The following is a 22,165-nucleotide window of genomic DNA, read 5'->3' as shown; positions in this document are numbered from 1 at the left end:
GCAGAGTCTGGGGATGAGGGGAATGACCCGCCAATTTCCGGGGGCGAGGTCACTGAGGCAGTTAAACAACTCCTTGGTGGCAGAGCCCCTGGTGTTGATGAGGTCCGCCCCGAGTTCCTGAAGGCTCTGGACGTTGTAGGGCTGTCCTGGTTGACACGCCTCTGCAATGTTGCGTGGAGATCAGGGGCAGTACCTGTGGACTGGCAGACCGGGGTGGTGGTCCCCATCTTTAAGAAGGGGACCGGAGGGTGTGTTCCAACTACAGGGGGATCACACTCCTCAGCCTCCCTGGGAAAGTCTATGCCAGGGTGCTAGAAAGGAGAGTTCGTCCGCTAGTCGAACCTCAGATACAGGAGGAACAATGCGGTTTTCGTCCTGGTCGCGGAACACTGGACTAGCTCTTTACCCTCTCGAGGATACTTGAGGGTGCATGGGAGTTTGCCCAACCAGTCTACATGTGTTTTGTGGACTTGGAGAAGGCATTCGACCGTGTCCCTCGGGGTGTCCTTTGGGAGGTGTTGCGGGAGTATGGGGTGTCTGGCCCATTGCTACGGGCCATTCGATCCCTATACAACCGTTGCAAGAGCTTGGTTCGCATTGCCGGCAATAAGTCGGACTCGTTCCCGGTGGGTGACGGGCTCCGCCAGGGCTGCCCTTTGTCTCCGGTTCTGTTCATAATTTTTATGGACAGGATTTCTAGGCGCAGCCAAGTGGCGGAGGGCTTTCGCTTTGGTGGCCTCAGAATCTCATCTCTGATTTTTGCGGATGATGTGGTTCTGTTGGCTTCATCGGGTGAGGGCCTCCAGCTCACACTGGAATGGTTCGCAGCCGAGTGTGAAGCAGCGGGAATGAGGATCAGCACCTCCAAATCTGAGGCCATGGTTCTCAGCCGGAAAAGGGTGGAGTGCCCACTCCGGGTCGGGGATGAGTTCCTGCCCCAAGTGGAGGAGTTCAAGTATCTCGGGGTCTTGTTCGCGAGTGATGGGAGAAGGGAGCCGGAGATCGACAGACGGATTGGGGCTGCAGCTGCAGTAATGCAGACGCTGCACCGGTCCGTCGTGGTGAAGAGGGAGCTGAATGTAAAAGCGAAGCTCTCAATTTACCGGTCAATCTACCGGGAGGAGGCCCCGGGGCAGACCCAGGACACGCTGGAGAGATTATATCTCTCGGCTGGCCTGGGAACGCCTTGGTATTCCCCCGGATAAGCTGGAGGAGGTGGCTGGGGAGAGGGAGGTCTGGGCCTCTTTGCTTAGGCTGCTGCCCCCGCGACCCGGCCTCGGATAAAGCGGATGAAGATGGATGGATGGACTACTGAGTCCGGTGCCATCTCTGGATGCTTGAGGAATAAAAAGAACCAGGGTAAAACTGATTTCTCAACAACACTCAATTCCAAAAAGAACTAATCTTTAAAACATGTTGCTCCATCTTCCATCTCTGGAAAATTTTCATTTATCCAAAACTTTAAATCTTTACAGAAATCCTCTTACTGCTCTGCAGACGGTCAGCCAGCTCCTCCTGCTTCATTCTCCTCAGGAAGTCCACTGTGATCTTCACAAATGCCTCTCTGCTGCTGCTCCTCTGACTCTCTAAGCATTCTGGGTAATCTGGACTCAGAACCTTCTGGATCTTCTTCAGCTCGTTCTTCACAAAAGTGATGATGTTGTCCTCCAGCAGCTGGAACAGAATATTTATGAATGAGCCAATCAGGCTGAAATCATGGAGCCAAACATCAGATCCATGTTGGACACACTGACGATCCACTGGTCTACAAAGAGCAGCATGGAGACGACTGTGAACAGAACAGATGTAACAGTAGTTGTTGTTGTACATGTACAGACCATAAATATGGAGTCCAGCTGTGTTTGATGCTGCTGGGCAGACTGACCACTGGGAACCTCTGAGCTCTGCTGGTCCACTCTGTGGAGGAACCATGAAGGATTAGATCAACACAGGATAAAGATCCACGAGTTTCTGCTCAAATAACTTTATCTGAAAAAAGTTTGTCAAGCTTTAAACTCTCAGATTGTGAACATATCAGTAATTTTCAGTCTCTCAGTGGTGATGTCAGGGATGATTTTGAAGAAGCTCATCAAACTGAACCATCAGCAGATCACTGCTCCAAAACCAGAACATGATCCGAGGTCTCCCTCCACCACCAGAACACCAGCTTTACTAACGTGGTAGATCAGTGTAGTACAGATCAATAACTGATGAGTCATTTGATCAAAATCACTGAGTGCTTCACGTCTGACCCTCTGATGCTTCTGTAGACATTTTGCATATTTAATGAATGTCTGACAGTTTTACATTCATTCTATGAATACAGTGGAAATGTTGTGTTATAGTCTCCATGTTGTTTCCATCATCATAAATTCTTAAGTTCAGAAAATTAGATTCTTTCTTCACAGCTGAAAAACAACAACATTTATTCTCTATTGAAATCTGCATCGTCCACTCCAAAGGTCACAATCTGAAGGTAACATCTGGTTTTGTTCCCTGTGATTAACTCTGAGCATCAGTATGGTGGGATTTATCCACTACATCCACACCACTGTGGTTCAGTGTTGTCCTGATGGAGTCTCATTAACAGCAGCCAGTATGATCCTTTAGCTGCTGGGTCTCTGTGTGACCTCTCAGACTGTTTAACAGATCAGACACAAAGAGAATCAGAGCAGCTCTGTTCTTTAAAGACAAACATGAACCCACTCAGGTCACACTTTCCCCACAGATATGAGCATCACTGTCCTCAAACAGCAAATGACCAAGTCGAACATTTGGATCTTTTCTCTTTCATTGTTTTCTTTTTAATGAATCTTTGTAACAATCTGAGGATGTTTCAGGTCATATTTATCCAGGAAACACAAACATGTAAAGGAGTCATCACAGCTCTCTGACCTCGTTGCTCCAGGTTCACCACTGAAGGCTGGAACGTCATCTTTGGACCGGTCACTCCTCACAGACGGACAGCTGGACCCTGCAGACTGTGACCTCTGACCTCTGCAGACACAAACATGATTGAAGCAGCTGTGATCACACAGACTGCAGATAATGCAGCTGTTTCCTGTCAGTAACATCCTCTTAGATTAGAGTTCAGCTTTTTACAGGAAAACTGGACAAAACTGATTTTTGTTACAAACTCATTTTCATTTCCTCTCAGCTCACAAACACAGTCAGACAATCAACCAGAGTCAACACTGATTATAATGTCAGTGCAGAATTATTTCTGTAACTCAGTGAGTTCAGCTCTCTGACCTCGTTGCTCCAGGTTCAGCACTGAAGGCTGGATTTTGATCTTTGGACCGGTCACTCCTCACAGACGGACAGCTGGACCCTGCAGACTCTGCTCTGTCCTCCTCTTCCTCCATCATCATCTTCAGTCAGTCTGAGAGGTAAACCACAAACACTCAGTGAGTTCACATTAACACTCAGTGAGTTACAGTCGCTGACCTCTGACCTGTCATGTGACCTAGAAACCAGGTCACATGATTCACATCAGCTCACACACACTTTCTACCTTCACCTGCAGAGGAAACACAAATCATTTATGTGCACATCAACTGAAATCCTCCTTTCCATCATGTGTGCTGTCCAAATATCAGCTGCTTCTTTCCTGCTTCATCTCAGTGTCAGCTGAATATAGTCAGACAGCAGTGTGAGGCAGAGGAAGCTGCCATCAGCTGCTCTGCTATCAGTCCACTAGATCGAGCCTGAAGCACACACGATGCATTCACTGACACACACCGATTCACTATTAATAAGAAAAATTAGAAGTGACAGTTTGTTTCTGTACTTGTGTTGATGTGGACGTTGTGGAATGTTTCCTCTGTCAGTGCGCCCCAGGGTGGCTGTGGCTACAACGTAGCTGCCATCACACCAGTGTGTGAATGGGTGGATGACTGGACGTGACAAGCGCTTTGGGGTCCTTAGGGATGAGTAAAGCACTATACAAATACAGGCCATTTACCATTATGTAATTAAGTCAGTCTAAATATCAAACCCAACAACCTTTGTATTGTTGTCATAATTACTTCCTGTTGAAGCAAATCCAATATTTGTAATGAAGGATTTTTAAACAGATAACGTCAGCATGTTTAATTCAGTTCTACACTACATTCAATTCAATTCAATTTTATTTATATAGCGCCAAATCACAACAAAAGTCGCCTCAAGGCACTTCATAGATATGCATGCATATGGATGCATATCCACCTGCACTGTAATTATAAAGACCCCTGACCTCCAACAGCTGTTGACACAGTAACTGGTTATGGTCAAACAGATGTGTCCACCTCGCAGCAGTTACTGTGGAACAGCAGCTGAGCTCATTCTGCAGTCAGTGTGTCAGTGAGAGCAGCAGCTCCTCTCCACCTCCTCCACAGACTGATGGAGGCAGGAAAATCACTCTGGATTCTAATGATGAACAGATCAGTCCTGAGTTTGATGACATGGAGCTGACACGTGTCACATTTACTGAATCCTGAAATCACATGAATGAAGAATTCCACTAACAACTGCCAACACCCTAAAACGGAGCTGCAGCACAGTGGCCAAGACCATACAGCAGTTTAACCCTTTAAGACCTACCATAGAACCAAGTCCGCCAGAGCTTATCTTTATATTTTTACATGCTGTGGAGCCATTTTTGGGAACATTTTGAGTTGTTATACATCAATACAACCATTATAGTCCAAATTTTATTAATATGTATGCATTAAGTGCATAGTAATTACATAAATTGCAAAAAAGTGCAATATAGTACAAAAAAATTGAAATTCGTTTTTGTTGTTTTTACATACATTTCTAGTTAGAGAAATTTGAGAGGCTTATCCCTCTAAACTCTAAATACAAAAACGTTGCACAAGATAGTTTCCCACCATAGGAAATTTATTTTGAGTGTCTTCATAGTTTTATTTTTGAAATACACCAATTTTTATATACTGCAGGAAAACGTAAATAATAATGGATTGGACTGCATTTATATAGCGCTTTTCTAGGTACCCAAAGCGCTTTACAATTCCGCTATTCATTCACTCTCACATTCACACACTGGTGGAAGCAGCTACAGTTGTAGCCACAGCTGCCCTGAGGCAGACTGACAGAAGCGAGGCTGCCATATCGCGCCATCGGCCCCTCTGGCCAACACCAGTAGGCGGTAGGTAGGGTAAAGTGTCTTACCCAAGGACACAACGACCAGCACAGAGAGAGCTGGGGATCGAACCGGCGATCTTCCGGTTACAGATGAGCTTCCCAAACCCCTGAACCACGGTCGCCCAATAAATATAATGCAAATTTGCCAAAAAAAAACAGCATGTGCATTAAAATAAACTCTTTCCAGCAGTGCAATTTGAGTTCTAAACATCCCAGGAACTATACAGAAAGGCATAAAGTCAAACACGACTTTTAAAAAGGACTTGCTACCATATGCCTCACTGTCAGAGATTTACAGTTAACAAACAGTCAGGTAAATAATCAACACTGAGACACTCGAGATAATTACCGTGCTGCACGGGTACTCAGAGCGAATCACCACGAACTGCAGTATTCGTTTCGTATTCGAACAAAAGATTTTCTCCTTCATTTCTGTCAAACAAAGCTGTATGACACGTTTCCAGCTGTTAGTATCATGGTTGCTAGGGCAGCGCAACGGAGGCTAGACCGTCCCATTTCACAAGCCTCGCACTTCCGGCCTTAGTGGTCTATAAGTACGCGGCCCTTGAGGATTGTTGAGGCTGCGTAATTTAAGGCTGCAGATCCTGAATTGGGATACAGCCTGTGTCAGTCTTTTTCTTTTGAAACAAACTTTATTAAGACCTATGAACAGTCCAACACCTATGAATGAAATTTAGAGGATTCAAAGAAATATTGATAAAAGTTCTTGGAGCTGCTGTGCAAATATTTTTAACTCACTATGGGAACTCTGATCAAAGTTAAAGTCCTGGTTTCAAACTTTAAGCTTTTTTGCTCAAGCAGTTGTACAGAAATAATATTAAACTATAACAGTACTGATACACAGTGATCCCCTCAAAAATAAACACAGAGATATAAAACTTCTGTCCATTCTGCCATTAAAACAGTAAAATAGATCCACTGATCGGATTTTTACTGTTTATGAAGAATAAGCAAATATATTATAAGATGATGAGAGGTGAGAAAAAACAATCCTCAGAATCACTCGTTTGTATTCAAATGTCAAAGTTAGTGTTCATCTGTTCCTCTCCTACACGTCACTATGAAGTTTAATCTTCTAAAAGTCAAAGTTTGAGTTCATATTCACTGCAGTTTAGTACAATATCTACATGTTAACGTTTGTTTGTGCTAAACTGTTCATTTGTTCTGTTTCATAATAAAATATAGATATAAACATCTGTAACATCCGCACTTTGATATCTGGTATTTTGTACAGACAGAAGACAAAAGGTTTACTTTAGTATTAAAATACGAGTCCCGTACAAATCAAATATGTATATATAAAACTTAAAACTGATTTTTTTCAAACTTTTTTCCTCACCAGGAAAAAAGCAAAACTTTTTTCACGTCAAAGCTCAATAGTGATGTGATGTTCTGTATCGAGGCTTCGAAGCTTGTGTCGAGTAATTGAGGGGGCATTTCCGCGATGCTTCGAGGCTTGCTTCATTTATGGGAGGAGCTGAAAATTATGACGTCCGAAGCCTCGCTGCCCGGCTGTACCACGTGACTGGTTCATGAAGTTGTTCGAACTTTGCCGCGAGCTATGACAGCGATATAAACCCCTCAGACTTCAATCAAAATGTGGGTGTTTGATGGAGAGTTGTTAGTGAGAGTTTGGAGACAGTTTGGAGGTTTATGAGAGTGAGGAGAGAAAGTCAGGAGAGAATGGAGCCAGCTAAGAAGAGGAGGATGTCCTCCCCTGTGTGGGAACATTTTGATCTTATTCCTCCCAACAAGGTATGCAAATTTCTACAGAAGATGTATTTTCATAATACTGATGGTGCAATACAATTTATGTTAAGCTGTCTTGACTTTTGTACAAGGTGAAGTGTTTGCTATGTGCCAGGGAGCTGGGATATAACAACAACACCTCATCCATGCTTAGGCACTACAGAGCTTTGCATGAGAATAAGGGGAACACCGATTGTGGAGCAAGACCAGGTGAGCCATCAAATGCCATGATAATATAGCATGCAGTAATGTTACTAAATGATATAACAATATTATACAGCTGTAATAAGTTACGTGTGTGATATTTATATCTGTGCTTTGTCTTTATTGTCTTTCCTCAGGAGAACAATCTCAAATAGATGAAGACCTGGTTACCATGGTGATTGAGGACTCACAGCCATTTAGCATTGTGGAGGACAAAGGATTTAAAAGATTTGTTAAATCATTAAATCCTAGCTATGTTCTCCCCACTAAAAAGGTCATAAAAGCAGTGAAAATGTAGTTTTTACAGAATAAAATGTGAACAGGCAGGACTGAGGCTCAAAGCCTCAGTGTGTAGCTGTCCATACCTCAACGTTACAAAAGCACAACTACTGTCCACACCCCAACCACACCTCACCTCACAGTAAAGGATCATTTCCATTTTAAGCATTTCCAAATGATCATTTCCCATACTGCCAGTATAAATATACACAGTATACTGCCATCACTACAATATACATGTTTTACACACTCCTTTTGTTGTTGACATTTACAGGCTGTGTGCAAAAGGCCACACTCTTTAAATTCATGCCAACTAATATTTTTATGTCCAGTAGGTGTCCTACTAGAGCAAATGAGGCTTCAAGAAGCTTTGCACTGGGATGAACCAATTGGATGAAAAGCTTCAGTGCTTCATGAAGCTTCATCTGCCCATCACTAAAGCTCAACATCTGACTTACTAATAATATAAAAACCGTGACTGAAGCATCTTTAAATGTTCCGATTTATTAACAGTGTTTTCAATTTAATACAGTAACTTTTGTTCAGTCTGAGAAATGTAAAGCATGTTTTATCCTCCATCTTTGTTTCAGTGTGAACAGTCTGAGCGGACAGTTCGTGATATTGTTAACAGAGGCCGACCTGCTGAATCAAATTTGTTTTAAAAAACAAAGTCCTCTGCTGTCCCTCCACCTGCTGCCTCTGAATACAAAGAGTGAGAACTTTAAATTAACACTGTGACAGATATGTAGAGCTGGGCGATAGAACGATAACGATATGTATCGCGATATAACTTTTACTCGATAGAGAAATTAAGCTATCGCGATAGACCTCGCCGCTCTTGTCCTCTTAAAAAAAAAAAGAAAGAAAAAAAAAAAGGTGAGCCAATCCAAATTAAGTAGCGCAGAGCCGAACCAATCACAGCCGCAGCGTCACGTCGCGTGACTTGTTACGTACAGCACAAGTGCCAAGCCGCACGTGTGTTTGTTTGGGAAGCAGCCAGCGGGTAATGGAGCCAGCGCATCCATCCATTTGCTTCCGCTTATCCTTTTCAGGGTCGCGGGGGGCGCTGGAGCCTATCCCAGCTGTCGTAGGGCGAGAGGCAGGGTACACCCTGGACAGGTCGTCAGTCTGTCGCAGAGCCAACACACAGGGACAGACAACCATTCGCACTCTCATTCACTACTAGTGGCAATTTGGATTATCCAATTAACCTATCCCCACAAGCTGCATGTCTTTGGACGGTGGGAGGAAGCCGGAGTACCCAGAGGGAACCCACGCAAACACGGGGAGAACATGCAAACTCCACACAGAAAGACCCCGGCCTGATGATGGAATTGAACTCAGGACCTTCTTGCTGTGCGGCAACAGTGCTAACCACCGCGCCACCGTGCTGCCCTGGAACAAGCGCATAATGGAGGAAATGAGTGTGCCGACTAGAAAAATCAACCGAGCGTGACCGAAGAGAAAACAGATGATGGTTCCAATGCCGGAGAGATTGTCAAACGGAAGAGCCATAGAAGTTCCGTAGTGTGAAGGTATTTCGGCTATTTCAAGTCTGACAAAAAACAGAGTAGCGTGCACTGTAAATTGTGCCGAAAACAAGTCTGGAAATACAATAAACTGGTGCATGCGTCACACTGTGTGCCACGTTATTGTTTCGGTGAAATGAATTTCTACAATACTGTTACTGTTAATTGTACTCTCTGCAGTGTTTAAATGCTTACATATACACACAGTTACTGTCCCTCCACACATACGACTCAAGTTCAACTTTATTGTCACTTCAACCATATACAGTTTAAAAATACACAGTGAGGCGAAACAACGTTCCTCCAGGAACCAAGGTGCTACAAGACAAGTTAGTGCAAAAAAATAATAATATATAATATATCTAGTAATAATATTGTGCAAAAGAGCATTTACAGGTTGGTGTGTGCGATGGTTTGGTGGTGTAGGTCCGTGTGTTTGCGCTTTGTGTTGGTTAGTCAGTCCAGTCTCAATGTTTTGAGGTATTTGAGTTAAGCTTTGTTTACTTTTTCCCACCGAGGCTTCTAGACTTCTGATTGGCCAACATTTCTGCACGGTTAGGAATCTAGCGCCACCTGCTGCTTTGGCATGTTCATAGCAGCGTTTTCCTTCATTTCTGCCTTTATGTGTGGACGGGATTATTTTTTAAAACGAAAACGGAAAATCTCCGTTTTCAAAAATACCCGTGTACGTGTGGACGTAGCCTCAGTCTCTGACTGGAAGCGCTAATTCGTCATTCGGCTTTTGTCAGACTAAAGTAACTGTTAAAACTGTTTGAAAAGCTAAGCTATACAACAAGGAGAGATTGAGAATTTCCTTTTAGTTCTCAGTTTATTTGATATTGACAAAAGTTAGTCAGTTTTGTCTGTTCTTCTGCAAAACAAACTAAGATTTATTTTTAGAATTAATATTTTGTTTCTAAGTGGAATTGACAATTTAGTCTGTTTTGTTTGTTCTATTTTGAAACTTAAACGCTTTAGCAGCTGCCTTTTGTGTAGTTTGCAATATTTGCCTTTATTTATCTGAAAAAGTCTCATGTTCCTTAAGTACATCTACCCTGTTGAACTTATTATGGGAAATAAATATTTAAATAAAAACAAGCTGCTGATTATTTCACATTTTACTTGTGAGCAACGGCACATTTAAATCTTACAAATATAGTTATTTGGCTGATATCGTGATAGATATCGTTATCGCCTGAAATGAAAAAAACATATCGTGATATGAAAAAATCTCATATCGCTCAGCTCTACAGATATGTAACCATCTTTAAATGATCTCACTGACTTACAGACAAATGAAGGAAGACATCTGTGGTGGCTGAAACCTCCACCCAAAACATATCCACAGACAGCAAGATTGTTGTAGTTTTGTAATTTTTAATTCGTTTTTATTTGCATTTCTTTTTCACTTTGTTTTAATTCTGTTTAGTGTCAGTTCATTTCCACGGTGAGTTTGCTTGTTTCAGTTTATATCTGATTTTTTATTTATTATATATTTACGGTGTCAGAGGCTGGACTGACGTAGATTAATGCAGATTTTATGATAAAAACGGAACTTTTTGAAAGCAGTGACTCAGTCTTTTTTTTTTTAGCCAAACTAACAACACTAACAGGCCATTTCCTGTAAAATGTTAATCAGTTTTCCAAAATCATTTCATTGATCATTCTCAATAATTTAGTTTTAGTTTGTGTGTGCAGTTTTTATTTCTACTTTAACTTTTTTCAGATCTAGCTGTAGTTCTAAGTTGAGTTTCAGTTTCGTGTGTTTTGTAACACTTCTTCCTGTTGGAGAGGAGCCAACAGTTTGTGACGTAGTATTTTTAAGACCGATATGTTGAACCTGTATCTAACACACATCTATACGAAGTATTCATTTACAAAGTCCGCTCTCTGTCTCCTGCTGTCCGTGTAAATAAAAACATCGGGAGCTCAGCGGCTCTCCGGTTGAGCTCAGGCCACATTCAGTATGTTTAGTCTGATTCCCGGACTCTGATCACACAAGCCAGGAAAATGGCGGAGACACTCGGCCTTGTTGGAAAACATTACACACATCGCTTGGGGGGCGTGAGGTCGCGGACCGGGAGACCACGGCCTATTGTGGCCAAATTCGGTCAATTCAAACAGAAGGAACAGGTGAAGAGTCGCGGCAGAGAGCTGAAAGGAACGGACTTCAGCGTGAACGACCAGTTCCTCAAAGAGATCCTGGAACGACGCAAGGTCCTGTTCCCAGTTCGACCTAGCTTCATCCAGAAAGGCTCCCGTGCTGTCATCGCCGTGGACCGGCTCTACGTGGACGGACAGCTCTACCGCGATCCCAGCACCACACCGTGGTTATATTGACTGCACTCCAGATAAGAACCCGCTACACTCTTTTCTTATTCATTCACACTTTCTCCTTTAACATGGGTTTAACCTAGTAATATCAGTATGATGTCATAGCAGATATAACCGTTACACTGCAAAAACAGCTATACTTGAAACAAGCCAAATATTCTTAAATCTGACAAATTTTTCTTGTTTTGAGCAAAAAAATCTGCCAATGGGGTAAGCAAAAGTTGCTTGACTAGAATTCTTAAAACTAGCAAATTAATCTAACTGCCATATGCCTTTTAACTAGACAAAATTGTCTAAAATGTATGCTTATTTGAAGAAAATGTGACTTATTATAAGTAAAAGACACTTTGATATTTAGAAAATCTGCACCTAAAATGAGTATTATGCTTTCTTGAACAAGCTGTTTTCAAGAATTATTTGCTTACTTTAAGATTCTACACCTTAATTTAGATTTTTCACATTAAAAAAAACACCTTACTATAGGACAAATTTTCTTAAAACTGAATTGTTTCTTTCTTGATTGAGCTAACTATAAGAATTATGTTTCGACTCTGAGAACAATAATCAGCAAAAATTCCTGAGAATAAGACACCATCTCTTCAAAAAGCTACTAAAAATAAGGGAATTCATCTTAAATTAAGACAGCAAAAGCACTCTTAGATTTTGCGCTTTTATTGACACAGCAATGGGTCAGTAACTCACTGAGGTCTGTTCCAGGAGAATCATGCCTAAAATTATACATTTCAGCAGGGTACTGTGTAACATGGCCAATATAAGAAGTGCATATTCCAGATACTCTTAAAATGAATAATAACAGTATAACACACTCTTGGCTGGTATCAAAAATAAATTTTGCTGAAGCTTAAAACAATCACTATTTCAAATCCTATATTACAAAAATAACATTTTAGAAGAACACGTTTAACGACCACACAAACAAACATGTGTTTTACATTTGAACAACTTTTCTATAGAAAAAAAAACAACCTCACTGACTAACACTGAGTCTGATAAACAAGGCAGATGGAGTCTGTCATCTGGGAGACTCACTCAATGAATGACTTCCACTCACCAAGCGCCTTCTTGTAAGAGGGGGTTGAATCTCGGTCATGGATGGAGTCTTTGAGTATTTCAGTTTGCAAGACAGACACTATGCACTATGGATATGTGAGGTGGAGGGCATAGTAATATGCCATCAGATAGAGCAGTCCCTCATTAAGATCCTTCCGGTCAAAAGTGCTCACCGGTGTGGTTCCAACAGCTATCATGCAGTTGCCTTCAGAGACAAGCAGAACTGGACAAGCCAGGGGTCGCTGACGCAGGTAGCCTTCAGGGTCTTCTGAAGTCTACATGACAGAAAAAAAGAGTATTAGAACAAGACTGTAAGAAACACAATTTTTGAGTTGCATTACAGTTTAAAATAGATCAACTTTTTTTGTAGGTTTTATTAACATCAACATGTTATGGGGATCTGAACTTTAAGAATATTTGACTGACTCCACAGTAAAATATATAAAATGAAAACATGAGTAACTGCAAAATTCAACAATATATACACATAGAATATTGCAGCCTTACCTTTAGGACATGGAAAAAAGCCTCACTACAGATGCCCAGCTTCTTAGGTGGTACTGTGCTGGAAGGGAAAAGCATGGGAAGGGCTCTGAACACAGCTGCTGCATGTTCCACTGGTTTGAAAAAAGAAAAATAAGACAGGGCAACACCATTAAACATTGCAAATAATGTAATCTGCAAAGCATAAATGTAGACAAATCAAGATACTGTAGCATTACCTCCATCCAAAGTTTTTGGATGGAGGTAAGTGCTGGGTTCCTCTCTGAAGAAGTCACCATCTCCAGTAGTTGTTAGCGTTTTTTCAGCAGCAGTCTTGTTCTAAAATACAGTGTACATAGGGCTAATTTCACATAAAATTGCACAAGAACTTTAGGTCTCTAAATATGAAAGATAGTACAACAAAATATCAGTAAAGTGTTGAACAATAAAAAATATGTATATTTAATAAATGTGTAGGCCACTTGATTTAAATCAAAACTAAAGAAGATTCTACTGTCTATCTGTTAAGTGAGTATTGGTGGAATTATTTGAAACTGCATAAAACAAGCTGGTGTGTTCTCAGTTTTGTCACACAGCGATAGGACAGAACTTACTTCTTCACATTTGTGCACTGCAAGCCATAGAGCCCGACGCCTGAGGCAATGTTCAGGACCAGGAAACAGATCTTTGATGTCATCTCGTGAAAGTGATGAGAGCAGGTCTTCTCCAACATTTGCTTCTGCAATAGGAGTTTCCAATTATCACTACATTGCATTATCCTCATGTGCAAGCCAGCTGACAGCTTTGCTTGGGTAACAGACAGGATACATAGGAAACATAATTTAATATTTACCATTTAAAACCATGACTCTATTCCATTATTCTCCCTCCTCACTGCTCCACAGGTTCTAAATTACCTTCCTCCTATTGACTGGTAAAAGTAATATATTTGTGATACATCAATTAAATGCATGTATACATATAAATGTTTTTTTTTTTTTTGCTTCCTGGGCTAAAGTATATAATGAAATAACTTCACTAATAGAAATTTGAAACTCCCACAATTTCTGTAAAACTGGCATTAACTTATGGCACTTTGCACACTTGTTGAATAAATTCACAGACACTGAAACTAATAACTGGACATGAATTCTTTCATAACTTTCTGCACTAGCATATTTAAAAATGCTAATGCAACTAAGCTAACCGCACAGCTAAGCTAAGCTAACAACCGGGTATAGCCTGCCATGCTAGCAACTTAACATGCAACATACCAGAACACAAAACATAGAAAAAACAAAACAGTCACATACCTTTCAGGTTGGCAATTGTTATTTCGTCCAGTTTTTCCATAGCGTGCCTTAATTTCTTCACACTGTACTAACTGTATCGCATCTACACCCAGACCCCAAAATCCTGCAATCCAACCGCTTAGGCACGGAGCTAGGGGGGGAAGGTGGGCTGTACCAACTCAGGAGTATGGGGTTGTGTATGGAAATGGTTTAGTTCGCTCTTTTATACCTATAAAATGATATATATTTAAATATTTGACTATTTAGTTAGATTATGTTCTGTAAATACTGACGTGTGGGTGCTGTTACTTACTACAGCTGTTATAAGGCACTGAATTAGGATAGCCATTCCTACCCCATAATGGAATAATCCTGGTTATCTTGACTTTATGGGAAAAGTAGTTCACAGACCAGTAAAACAAAATGATTTGGCGCTGTGTTATCTACATCGTTTTTGTGGGTCTGACCCTCAAATCCCTACTGAGTCATATTAATTCTGCACATAGCCATAGTCCAGATTTCCGTGAAGATTGTGGCATAGATGGATGTGTCAAAGAATATCGTGTTTACAGCTAATTTTGGTATCACATTCTTCGAACACACTCCGACCACCTTGCCAATGGACGATGCAGCGGATCGATTAGGACACAAAAATCTGTAAGGTGAGACTGACTATATACTTTAATATCTTTGAAAATAATCATATAAAATATTCATGTTAGATGTCTACTTGTTTTTACAGCTTAACAGTAGATATGTTAATGCTTATTCCTTATAATCCACAACAATGCTATCTATTTATAAGGAATATTCTGATAGTGTTTAATTTCTTCTACTAGAGAAAACAACATTTTGTATTTTTTTAAACTTTTGTTTTAAATAAACCGATTGTCATGGTCCGCAGTCTCCTTGGTTGTTTGTGTTTATTAATATTCATTGTGTCAGTTAGTTTCCTAGTTATTTGTTAATTATTTCCAGTGTTTAGGTGTTCTCTGTACCTCCCTTGTCTTCAGTGTATTGTCCCTGGTTCGATATTCGTGTTTATTCCTGTTTTACTTTGATAGTCCCTGCCCTGCATCGGTGTATTCTGTTTTGCTTCCTCCTGGTCTCTTCTCATCTGATTAGTGTCAGCTGTGTTTCGTGCCTGTCTGCCAATTCCTCGTTTCCTTTTGTGTGTGTATATTTAGTGTGTTCTTTGTCGGATCGTCTGTATTCTCTCCTGTGTTATCATCTGTGTTCCCTCCCTGATGTTTTCATGTCTTATGTTCCTTGTTCAAGGTTGTAAGGTTTTTGCAACATTTTCCATGTTTCCTGTGTTCTTTAGTTTAGCTTTCCCATTTTAGGTTTTTGAGGATTTTTCAAGGCTTTTAAACTACAGTTAAGCTGCCAAATAGCAATGAGCATTAAATGAATATCCATTTATTAAACTCAGCTTGAAAACATGCATATTTTAGAGTAAATTATAAAATGCAGTATATTTCTGACATTAAATTTTTTTAGAAATTATCAGTGTACCTTGTATTTAATTTCCTTATCCGCAACTAGTCAATTAATCAACCAATCTCAATTGCAGTTCTAGGAGGGAACCCTCATCAGCAGTGAACAGAAATCTGAGTAACATGTGGGCATACAGGACTGATTCAGTGGTGGAAAGCCAGCCAACAATGATATGATATGAGATTCCATTCCATATTACAGTTTCACACACAAAGATATGACATGTGCGGTCATGAAATATTACCTGGGTGATGTAATTGGACTACACGTGAGCTCAACATATGTTTTATAAAAGGTACACTGCTTTACATGCATGAACTGTATTTTCAGGTTATTGTTTTGGACAGTTTTGTGACAATTTTTAAAATGAAGTTGTTGTTTTCCTATCAATTCTGACAGTTGAATGCGATTTTAGCATTGCCATAGTATAGATATACTGATGCTGATCTATTATTCTGTTTGACATGGCCTAAAGTGAATGAGTTGTGCTGTTTCTGTTTTTCAAATGGGCCTGTATTTCATGTTTACCATGTGCTTTTAGTTCCTGCCTTTGTTCATATACTGCATATTGTGTCAAACTTGACAGCAATTATATTAAACTTTAGTGTCAATAAATACATTTCTTAAACTGAGCAGCTGTTTAAATGCCCTTACTCTTGAAATGAGAAAAATAATCTTATTTTTATTCTGGAAATTCAACCAAACCATTGTCATGCCTTGTAACTGGTAAATAAAGCTCAAGATGAGCTGAAATATCCTTTTAAGGAAAAGTTAGACATATTTTCCTAGAATAAGCTTTATTTTCTTGTCTAAAACTTGCTTGTTAAGAATATATTTTCTTTTTAGGCAAAAAATAAGAAAAAATGTCCATAAACAAGGTTTTTTTTACTTTCTTGAAAATCGTTTTTTGCAGTGTACCCTCCGTCATTACTTTAATTGGAATGTTTCTGTTTCGTTTCTTTTTTTTTTTTTGTTGCTCACAGTTCATGTGGTTTCTTTCTTTCTCTTGTCTTTCACTGCTGTGATCACCTACTTCCCCACTCACCTACAAACAACACCCTCTATTTCTCCATATTTTCACACCACGATCACGCAAACACATCAGCTCAACGGCAGCACATTCACAACAGCCTCACAGCACGCACAGACTTGCAGGACACATAACACAAGCCACGCTTGTTCATATTAGTGAATATTCACACACATAGTCAGAGTCATGGAGCCTCTCACCACACTTTTTTTTCCTCTCTCTCTTTCTATTTACAAACAAGGGATGTTTCCACATTTTCTCCACCTGTCTAAACGAAACACCCAGCGTACATCATTAGACATACACACACAATTATGGGCATGCTGAGGTTTGTCACATGGAATGTAAATGGAGCTGGCACCAGAGGAAAGAGGTTAAAGATATTTAACCAGCTTAAAAAACTACAGGCAGATGTTGTTTTATTACAAGAAACTCACAGACCTGTCACAGGTTTAAACGAACTTAAAACACCTGAGTTTCCTAACGTGTTTGCAGCCTGTTATAATTCTAGACAAAGGGGAGTAGCAATTTTAATACATAAAAATGTTAATTTTATAGTACTCGATACAGTTATAGATCCAGAGGGTAGATTTCTAATTATTAAACTATCAATATTGAACAAAAAACTATGTATTGTAAGTATATATGGTCCAAATGTTGATGAACAGAGGTGTGGACTCGAGTCACATGACTTGGACTCGAGTCAGACTCGAGTCATTAATTTTATGACTTTAGACTTGACTTGAAAAAATGTTGTAAGACTTGTGACTTGACTTGGACTTTTACACCAATGACTTGGGACTTGAATTGGACTTGAACCGGTTTACTTGAAAAGACTTGATATTTTACCCCAAATATAAAATTTAACATGCATATTATATAGAGATTGAAAATGTGACGTCATTCACGGGTAGAACCGCAAAGGATTCTGGGAACTCGTGGCAAGCGGTACTAGGCTTTCAATTAAAATCAGTTATACAGCGATAAAAAGTAACACAAAAATGTCAAGAAGCTGTTGTATTATTAACTGCAATAGCCGGTCGCATGACAGCCACGGGAAGCCGACGGGTAAAGAGATCGGTTGTTATCGGATTACGTCGTTGAAGAGAAATTGTTCGAGCCATGTTTCCGAAGTAACAAAGATGCGACGGATGGCCTGGATTGCAGCCATTCAAAGACAAAATATAACGTCCCAGAACACTCCAGCTCACAGGTTAGTCTGCTCCAAGCATTTACACAAAGGTCAGTCTGCTGTTGTAGTTAATGCGTCATTTTTCTTAACATAATTGGTGATATAGGTTACAAGCAAGTCTGGCGCTGAACAGAAATTGTCGCGCTATGCTCCTTTATTTATTGTGCATAAATAGTGAATTGTCCTGACACAATATTGCGTTTCGCTTCTGTTATTATGGTACATTGACAAAAACATATACTTTTATTCACAGGATAAAACAGTTGTTTTGTATCACTAATTGCCCAGTACGATTACAGCATACAATATTATTGTCACTGCTACATTTCTGTGATGCTACCAGAAATTATTTCCACTACTAATTAATTACCGTTGAGCTCAAAGGTCCTATTAATAAACGGTTAACGAATGTGTATTTATGACGACGATTTGTGAGACTGGTAAACTTATGATACGTACGATGGTCTTTCGTTCTACACGGTGCATTTCAAGGTCCTGTACCCATCCGTCGGTAAACTGTACCTGGGCTTGTTGCAGTGACCTGAAGTTACTAAACTTCATGAGTGTATGCACTCACTCCAAGAACCGTATGATTATAAATATGCATATAAATATGCTAAGATGAGATAGCTGACTTCATCTAACTAGCAAATGTTGTCCAGGCTACGTTGGTGATGCAGTTTTTTTTAATGTGTATGATATTTTTGTCATGCGATTTTAAAGCGGGTCCTACAACCGCATCCAAGAATAACATGCAGCTTATCTCAGAACCGTCGGTGAAAATTATTCTTGGAGCTAGGTTTAATTGAGCTGCATTTTAAAGAGGTGCAATTTCACAATTTGTGTATATTTTCTAAGTTCACTATTTTGTCATGTGTTGAGAAAAACACAGATTTTAAAATTACATGGTCTAATATTTACATTTAGCATAACTGCAACATTTTTTTTTTTTTTTTTTTTTTTAAAGACTCGAAAGGACTTGAAATTCAAAGTTTCAGACTTGTGACTTGACTCGGACTTTTACACCAGTGACTTGAGACTCGACTCTGACTTGCCTGACATTACTTGAGACTTGACTTGAGACTTGAGGATAAAGACTTGAGACTTACTTGAGACTTGCAAATCAATGACTTGGTCCCACCTCTGTTGATGAACCCTCATTCTTCCACGGATTTTTTAGTGCACTCTCTGAACGTCTACATGAATGACCATCTAACCAAATCCAATGCTGACATAGCGAAGAAAGCACGATACCTAAAGAAACTGGGTAAAATTCAGAACACCTGGACTGCAAACTGTAAAATATTTATAAAGCTCAACGGTACACCGGAGGAAGCCAAGGTGCTGGTCATCAAATGCATCCAGGATCTGGAAAAATATTAACAGGTCACTTGACTACAAAGGCAAGGAGCGGGACAAACAATCTACAGTCATGAAAGCAGGTAATAGAAGACAACAACGGAAGCTAAAGCGTAACGTATTCAAGGATGAAACAATCAATTAATTCATTATCTGGGAATTATACATTGCTACCACAAAGGATTGCTAATCAGGAGATAAATTCACCAGTAAACACGGAATACAAAACACACTTCACAGAGCAGGACATTGATCCAGAACTGAACTTTTTTAACATCAAAAATACCTGCTACTATGATACTGAAGAACAATTCAACAAAACTGTCAAGGTCGACGGCAAAATATCTATAATCCACTTTAATAGTAGAAGTTTATATGCAAATTTTCACAAAATAAGGGAATATTTAAGCAAATTTACACATCCATTCAGTGTGATTGCAGTATCTGAATGGATTAATAAACAGAAAGGAGAGGACTTTGTAATAGATGGATATGAATTAAATCTTACAAATAGAAAGAATAAGAATGGCGGTGGTGTGGCCTTGTTTGTGGATAAAAATTTAAAATACAAGATGGTAGAAAAAATGACGATGGCGGTAGATAATATATTAGAGTATGTAACAATAGAAATTAGTATGGGAAAAGAGAAAAATGTCATTGTAAGCTGTATATATAGAACACCAGGTTCTAATATTGAAAATTTTAAGGAGTGGGTAGATAAAACATTCATTAGGACAAATCAAAAAGTCATGTTCATTTGTGGGGATTTTAACATAGATCTACTAAATCCAAACAAGCAGAGAGCGACAGAGGAATTTATTAATACAATGTATAGCTTGGGACTTTTTCCAGTGATCACTAAGCCCAGCAGGATTACAGCACAGTCGGCAACCCTAATAGACAATATATTTACTAATGAAATAGAAAATAGAACCATAAGTGGTCTCCTAATTAATTACATCAGTGATCATCTACCTGTTTTTATAGTGTATAACAGCAATTACAGGAATGTTAAACAGCAAAACACAATAAAATACAAACGAGTGAGAACAGAAGAGTCAATAAACGCATTCAAAAGTGATTTACTCAAGCAAGAATGGGAGATGCTGTATAAGGAAAAAAATATTGATAAAGCTTATGAGATTTTTTTAGGAAAATTTAAACTGTTATATAATAGTCATTGCCCAGTAAAGAAATATAGTAAAAAACAAAAATATGCAGAGTGCCCATGGATTACAAAAGGATTGCAAAATGCATGTAAGAAGAAAAATACCTTATACAGAGAATTTATAATGAACAGAAGTACAGAAGCTGAAAATAAATACAAGAAATATAAAAATAAATTAACGAGTATTTTAAGGTCATGTAAAAAGGAATACTATGAAAAATTACTGATTATGAATAAAAATAATATTAAAGGGATCTGGAAAACATTAAATACCATCATCAAAAAGGGCTCGGGGCAGGCAGACTATCCTTCGTATTTCGCAAATAATGATAGAAATATTACTAATATGAGAGATGTGGTAAATGAGTTCAATAAATTCTTTGTAAGTGTTGGGCCAGACTTGGCTGAAACAATTCCTGATATAACAGATTCTGTAGAGAAAGAAACTAGACTCATTGACCGCAATCCTCATTCAATGTTCTTAACGGTGGTGGAAGAAATGGAAATCATTGATATTGTTGGGAAATCACAAACAAAAAACTCTACAGACTCTGACGACATTGATATGGAAATCGTTAAGAGAGTGATAGAGGGCATTTCCAAACCCTTAACACACATTTGCAATTTGTCCTTACAAACTGGTACATTCCCAAAACAAATGAAAACAGCTAAAGTAACACCACTGTTTAAAAATGGTGACAGACACCAATTCACAAATTATAGGCCTGTCTCTCTACTTTCTCAATTTTCAAAAATACTGGAAAAAGTCTTTAGTAATAGACTTGACAAATTTATAGATAAACACAAAATAATAATGGATAGTCAGTATGGTTTCAGATCAAATAGATCAACATCATTGGCATTAATGGAACTGATCGAAAATATCACCAACAATATAGATAAAAGACAATGTATAGTTAGTGTATTCATTGACCTAAAAAAAGCTTTTGACACAATTAATCATGACATATTACTTGATAAACTGGAGTACTACGGCATTAGAGGAGTGGTGTTAGAATGGGTAAAGAGTTATTTGAGAGACAGGCAGCAATTTGTGAAAATTGGGGAATATCAATCAGAGTGTATGGACATTGTTTGTGGAGTTCCGCAGGGGTCAGTATTGGGACCAAAGCTGTTTATCCTCTATATCAATGATATATGCAGAACATCAGATATACTACAGTTTATTCTATTTGCAGATGATACAAATATTTTTTGTGCTGGAGAGAACTTACAGCAGCTTTTGGAAATTGTCACACAAGAAATGATTAAACTGAAAACATGGTTTGATAGAAATAAGCTATCATTAAATTTGGAAAAAACTACATTTATGTTATTCGGAAATTGTAAAAAAGATGCAGGAGCAAAATTATTAGTAAACAATGTTGAAATAGAGCAAGTTTCGGATACAAAATTTCTGGGTGTGATAATAGATAACAAAATCTGCTGGAAACCTCACATAAAGCATATACAAGCCAAACTGTCAAGAAGCATCTCCGTACTAAGTAAAGTTAAATATTTTTTGCCTTCCAAATCACTCCGGGTACTTTATTGTTCACTTATATTGCCATATTTGGAATACTGTGTGGAAATTTGGGGAAACACATATAAAACTGCACTTCAACCAATATGTAAAATTTAAAAAAAAGCAATCAGGATGATTAATAAAGCAGGATTTAGAGACCATACTAACATCATGTTTTTGAAATTAAAAATACTGAAGTTTATGGATCTTATAAAATATAAAACTGCAAAAATTATGTACAAGGCCAGATACAATATGTTACCAGGAAATATACAGAGGATGTT

General features: G+C 39.1%; 2 protein-coding genes and 2 long non-coding RNA genes across 7 annotated transcripts in view; 2 read left to right on the top strand and 2 right to left on the bottom strand.

Annotated features, from left to right (window-relative positions):
* Positions 1–849: 849 nt before the first annotated feature.
* LOC145419317 (uncharacterized) overlaps positions 850–22,165 on the bottom strand; it is a 39,166-nt gene continuing 17,850 nt past the window's right edge. For both annotated transcript variants that reach the window (XM_080301491.1, XM_080301492.1), the window contains exons 2-5: positions 3,253–3,382; positions 2,896–2,997; positions 1,839–1,917; positions 850–1,674 (exon numbers count right to left, since the gene is read on the bottom strand). In XM_080301491.1, the coding sequence (XP_080157617.1) occupies positions 1,462–1,674; positions 1,839–1,917; positions 2,896–2,997; positions 3,253–3,371 (513 nt within the window). In that variant the 5' untranslated portion in view covers positions 3,372–3,382 and the 3' untranslated portion in view covers positions 850–1,461. The remainder of the gene's footprint in view (positions 1,675–1,838; positions 1,918–2,895; positions 2,998–3,252; positions 3,383–22,165) is intronic.
* Positions 6,733–7,451, top strand: LOC145428766 (uncharacterized). Its single transcript, XR_013909090.1, has 2 exons — positions 6,733–7,128; positions 7,260–7,451. It is a non-coding gene; the product is annotated as an uncharacterized LOC145428766 (long non-coding RNA).
* Positions 11,921–14,270, bottom strand: LOC145428763 (uncharacterized). 3 transcript variants are annotated; one of them, XM_080301490.1, is made up of 6 exons: positions 14,132–14,241; positions 13,672–13,749; positions 13,433–13,557; positions 13,058–13,157; positions 12,843–12,952; positions 11,921–12,610 (listed from the first exon to the last, which is right to left on the bottom strand). In XM_080301490.1, exons 2-6 carry the CDS (start codon positions 13,682–13,684, stop codon positions 12,422–12,424), a joined length of 537 nt encoding a protein of 178 aa, XP_080157616.1. In that variant the 5' UTR covers positions 13,685–13,749; positions 14,132–14,241; the 3' UTR covers positions 11,921–12,421. The 3 variants fall into 3 exon arrangements, with proteins under 3 accessions (XP_080157616.1, XP_080157614.1, XP_080157615.1); XM_080301488.1 differs by lacking the exon at positions 13,672–13,749 and having other exon boundaries at positions 14,132–14,270; XM_080301489.1 differs by lacking the exon at positions 14,132–14,241 and having other exon boundaries at positions 13,672–14,121.
* LOC145428765 (uncharacterized) lies at positions 14,289–16,239 on the top strand. Its single transcript, XR_013909089.1, has 2 exons — positions 14,289–14,772; positions 15,684–16,239. It is a non-coding gene; the product is annotated as an uncharacterized LOC145428765 (long non-coding RNA).

The sequence above is a fragment of the Astatotilapia calliptera genome, chromosome 5, assembly GCF_964374335.1.
Source record: "Astatotilapia calliptera chromosome 5, fAstCal68.1, whole genome shotgun sequence".
Classification (NCBI taxonomy): domain Eukaryota; kingdom Metazoa; phylum Chordata; class Actinopteri; order Cichliformes; family Cichlidae; genus Astatotilapia; species Astatotilapia calliptera.
The sequence above is the reverse complement of the archived record's forward strand: the minus strand, read 5'-3'. Positions and strand labels throughout refer to the sequence as shown.

Bases quoted from the DNA above. Each gene is read 5' to 3' on its own strand.
- LOC145428763 (XM_080301488.1), bottom strand. From the start codon at position 14,171: ATGGAAAAACTGGACGAAATAACAATTGCCAACCTGAAAG. The intron at 13,558-14,131 runs GTATGTGACTGT...CTCCTATTGCAG, and splicing joins AACAATTGCCAACCTGAAAG to AAGCAAATGTTGGAGAAGAC. The intron at 12,953-13,057 runs GTAATGCTACAG...TTTTCAAACCAG, and splicing joins TCCAAAAACTTTGGATGGAG to TGGAACATGCAGCAGCTGTG.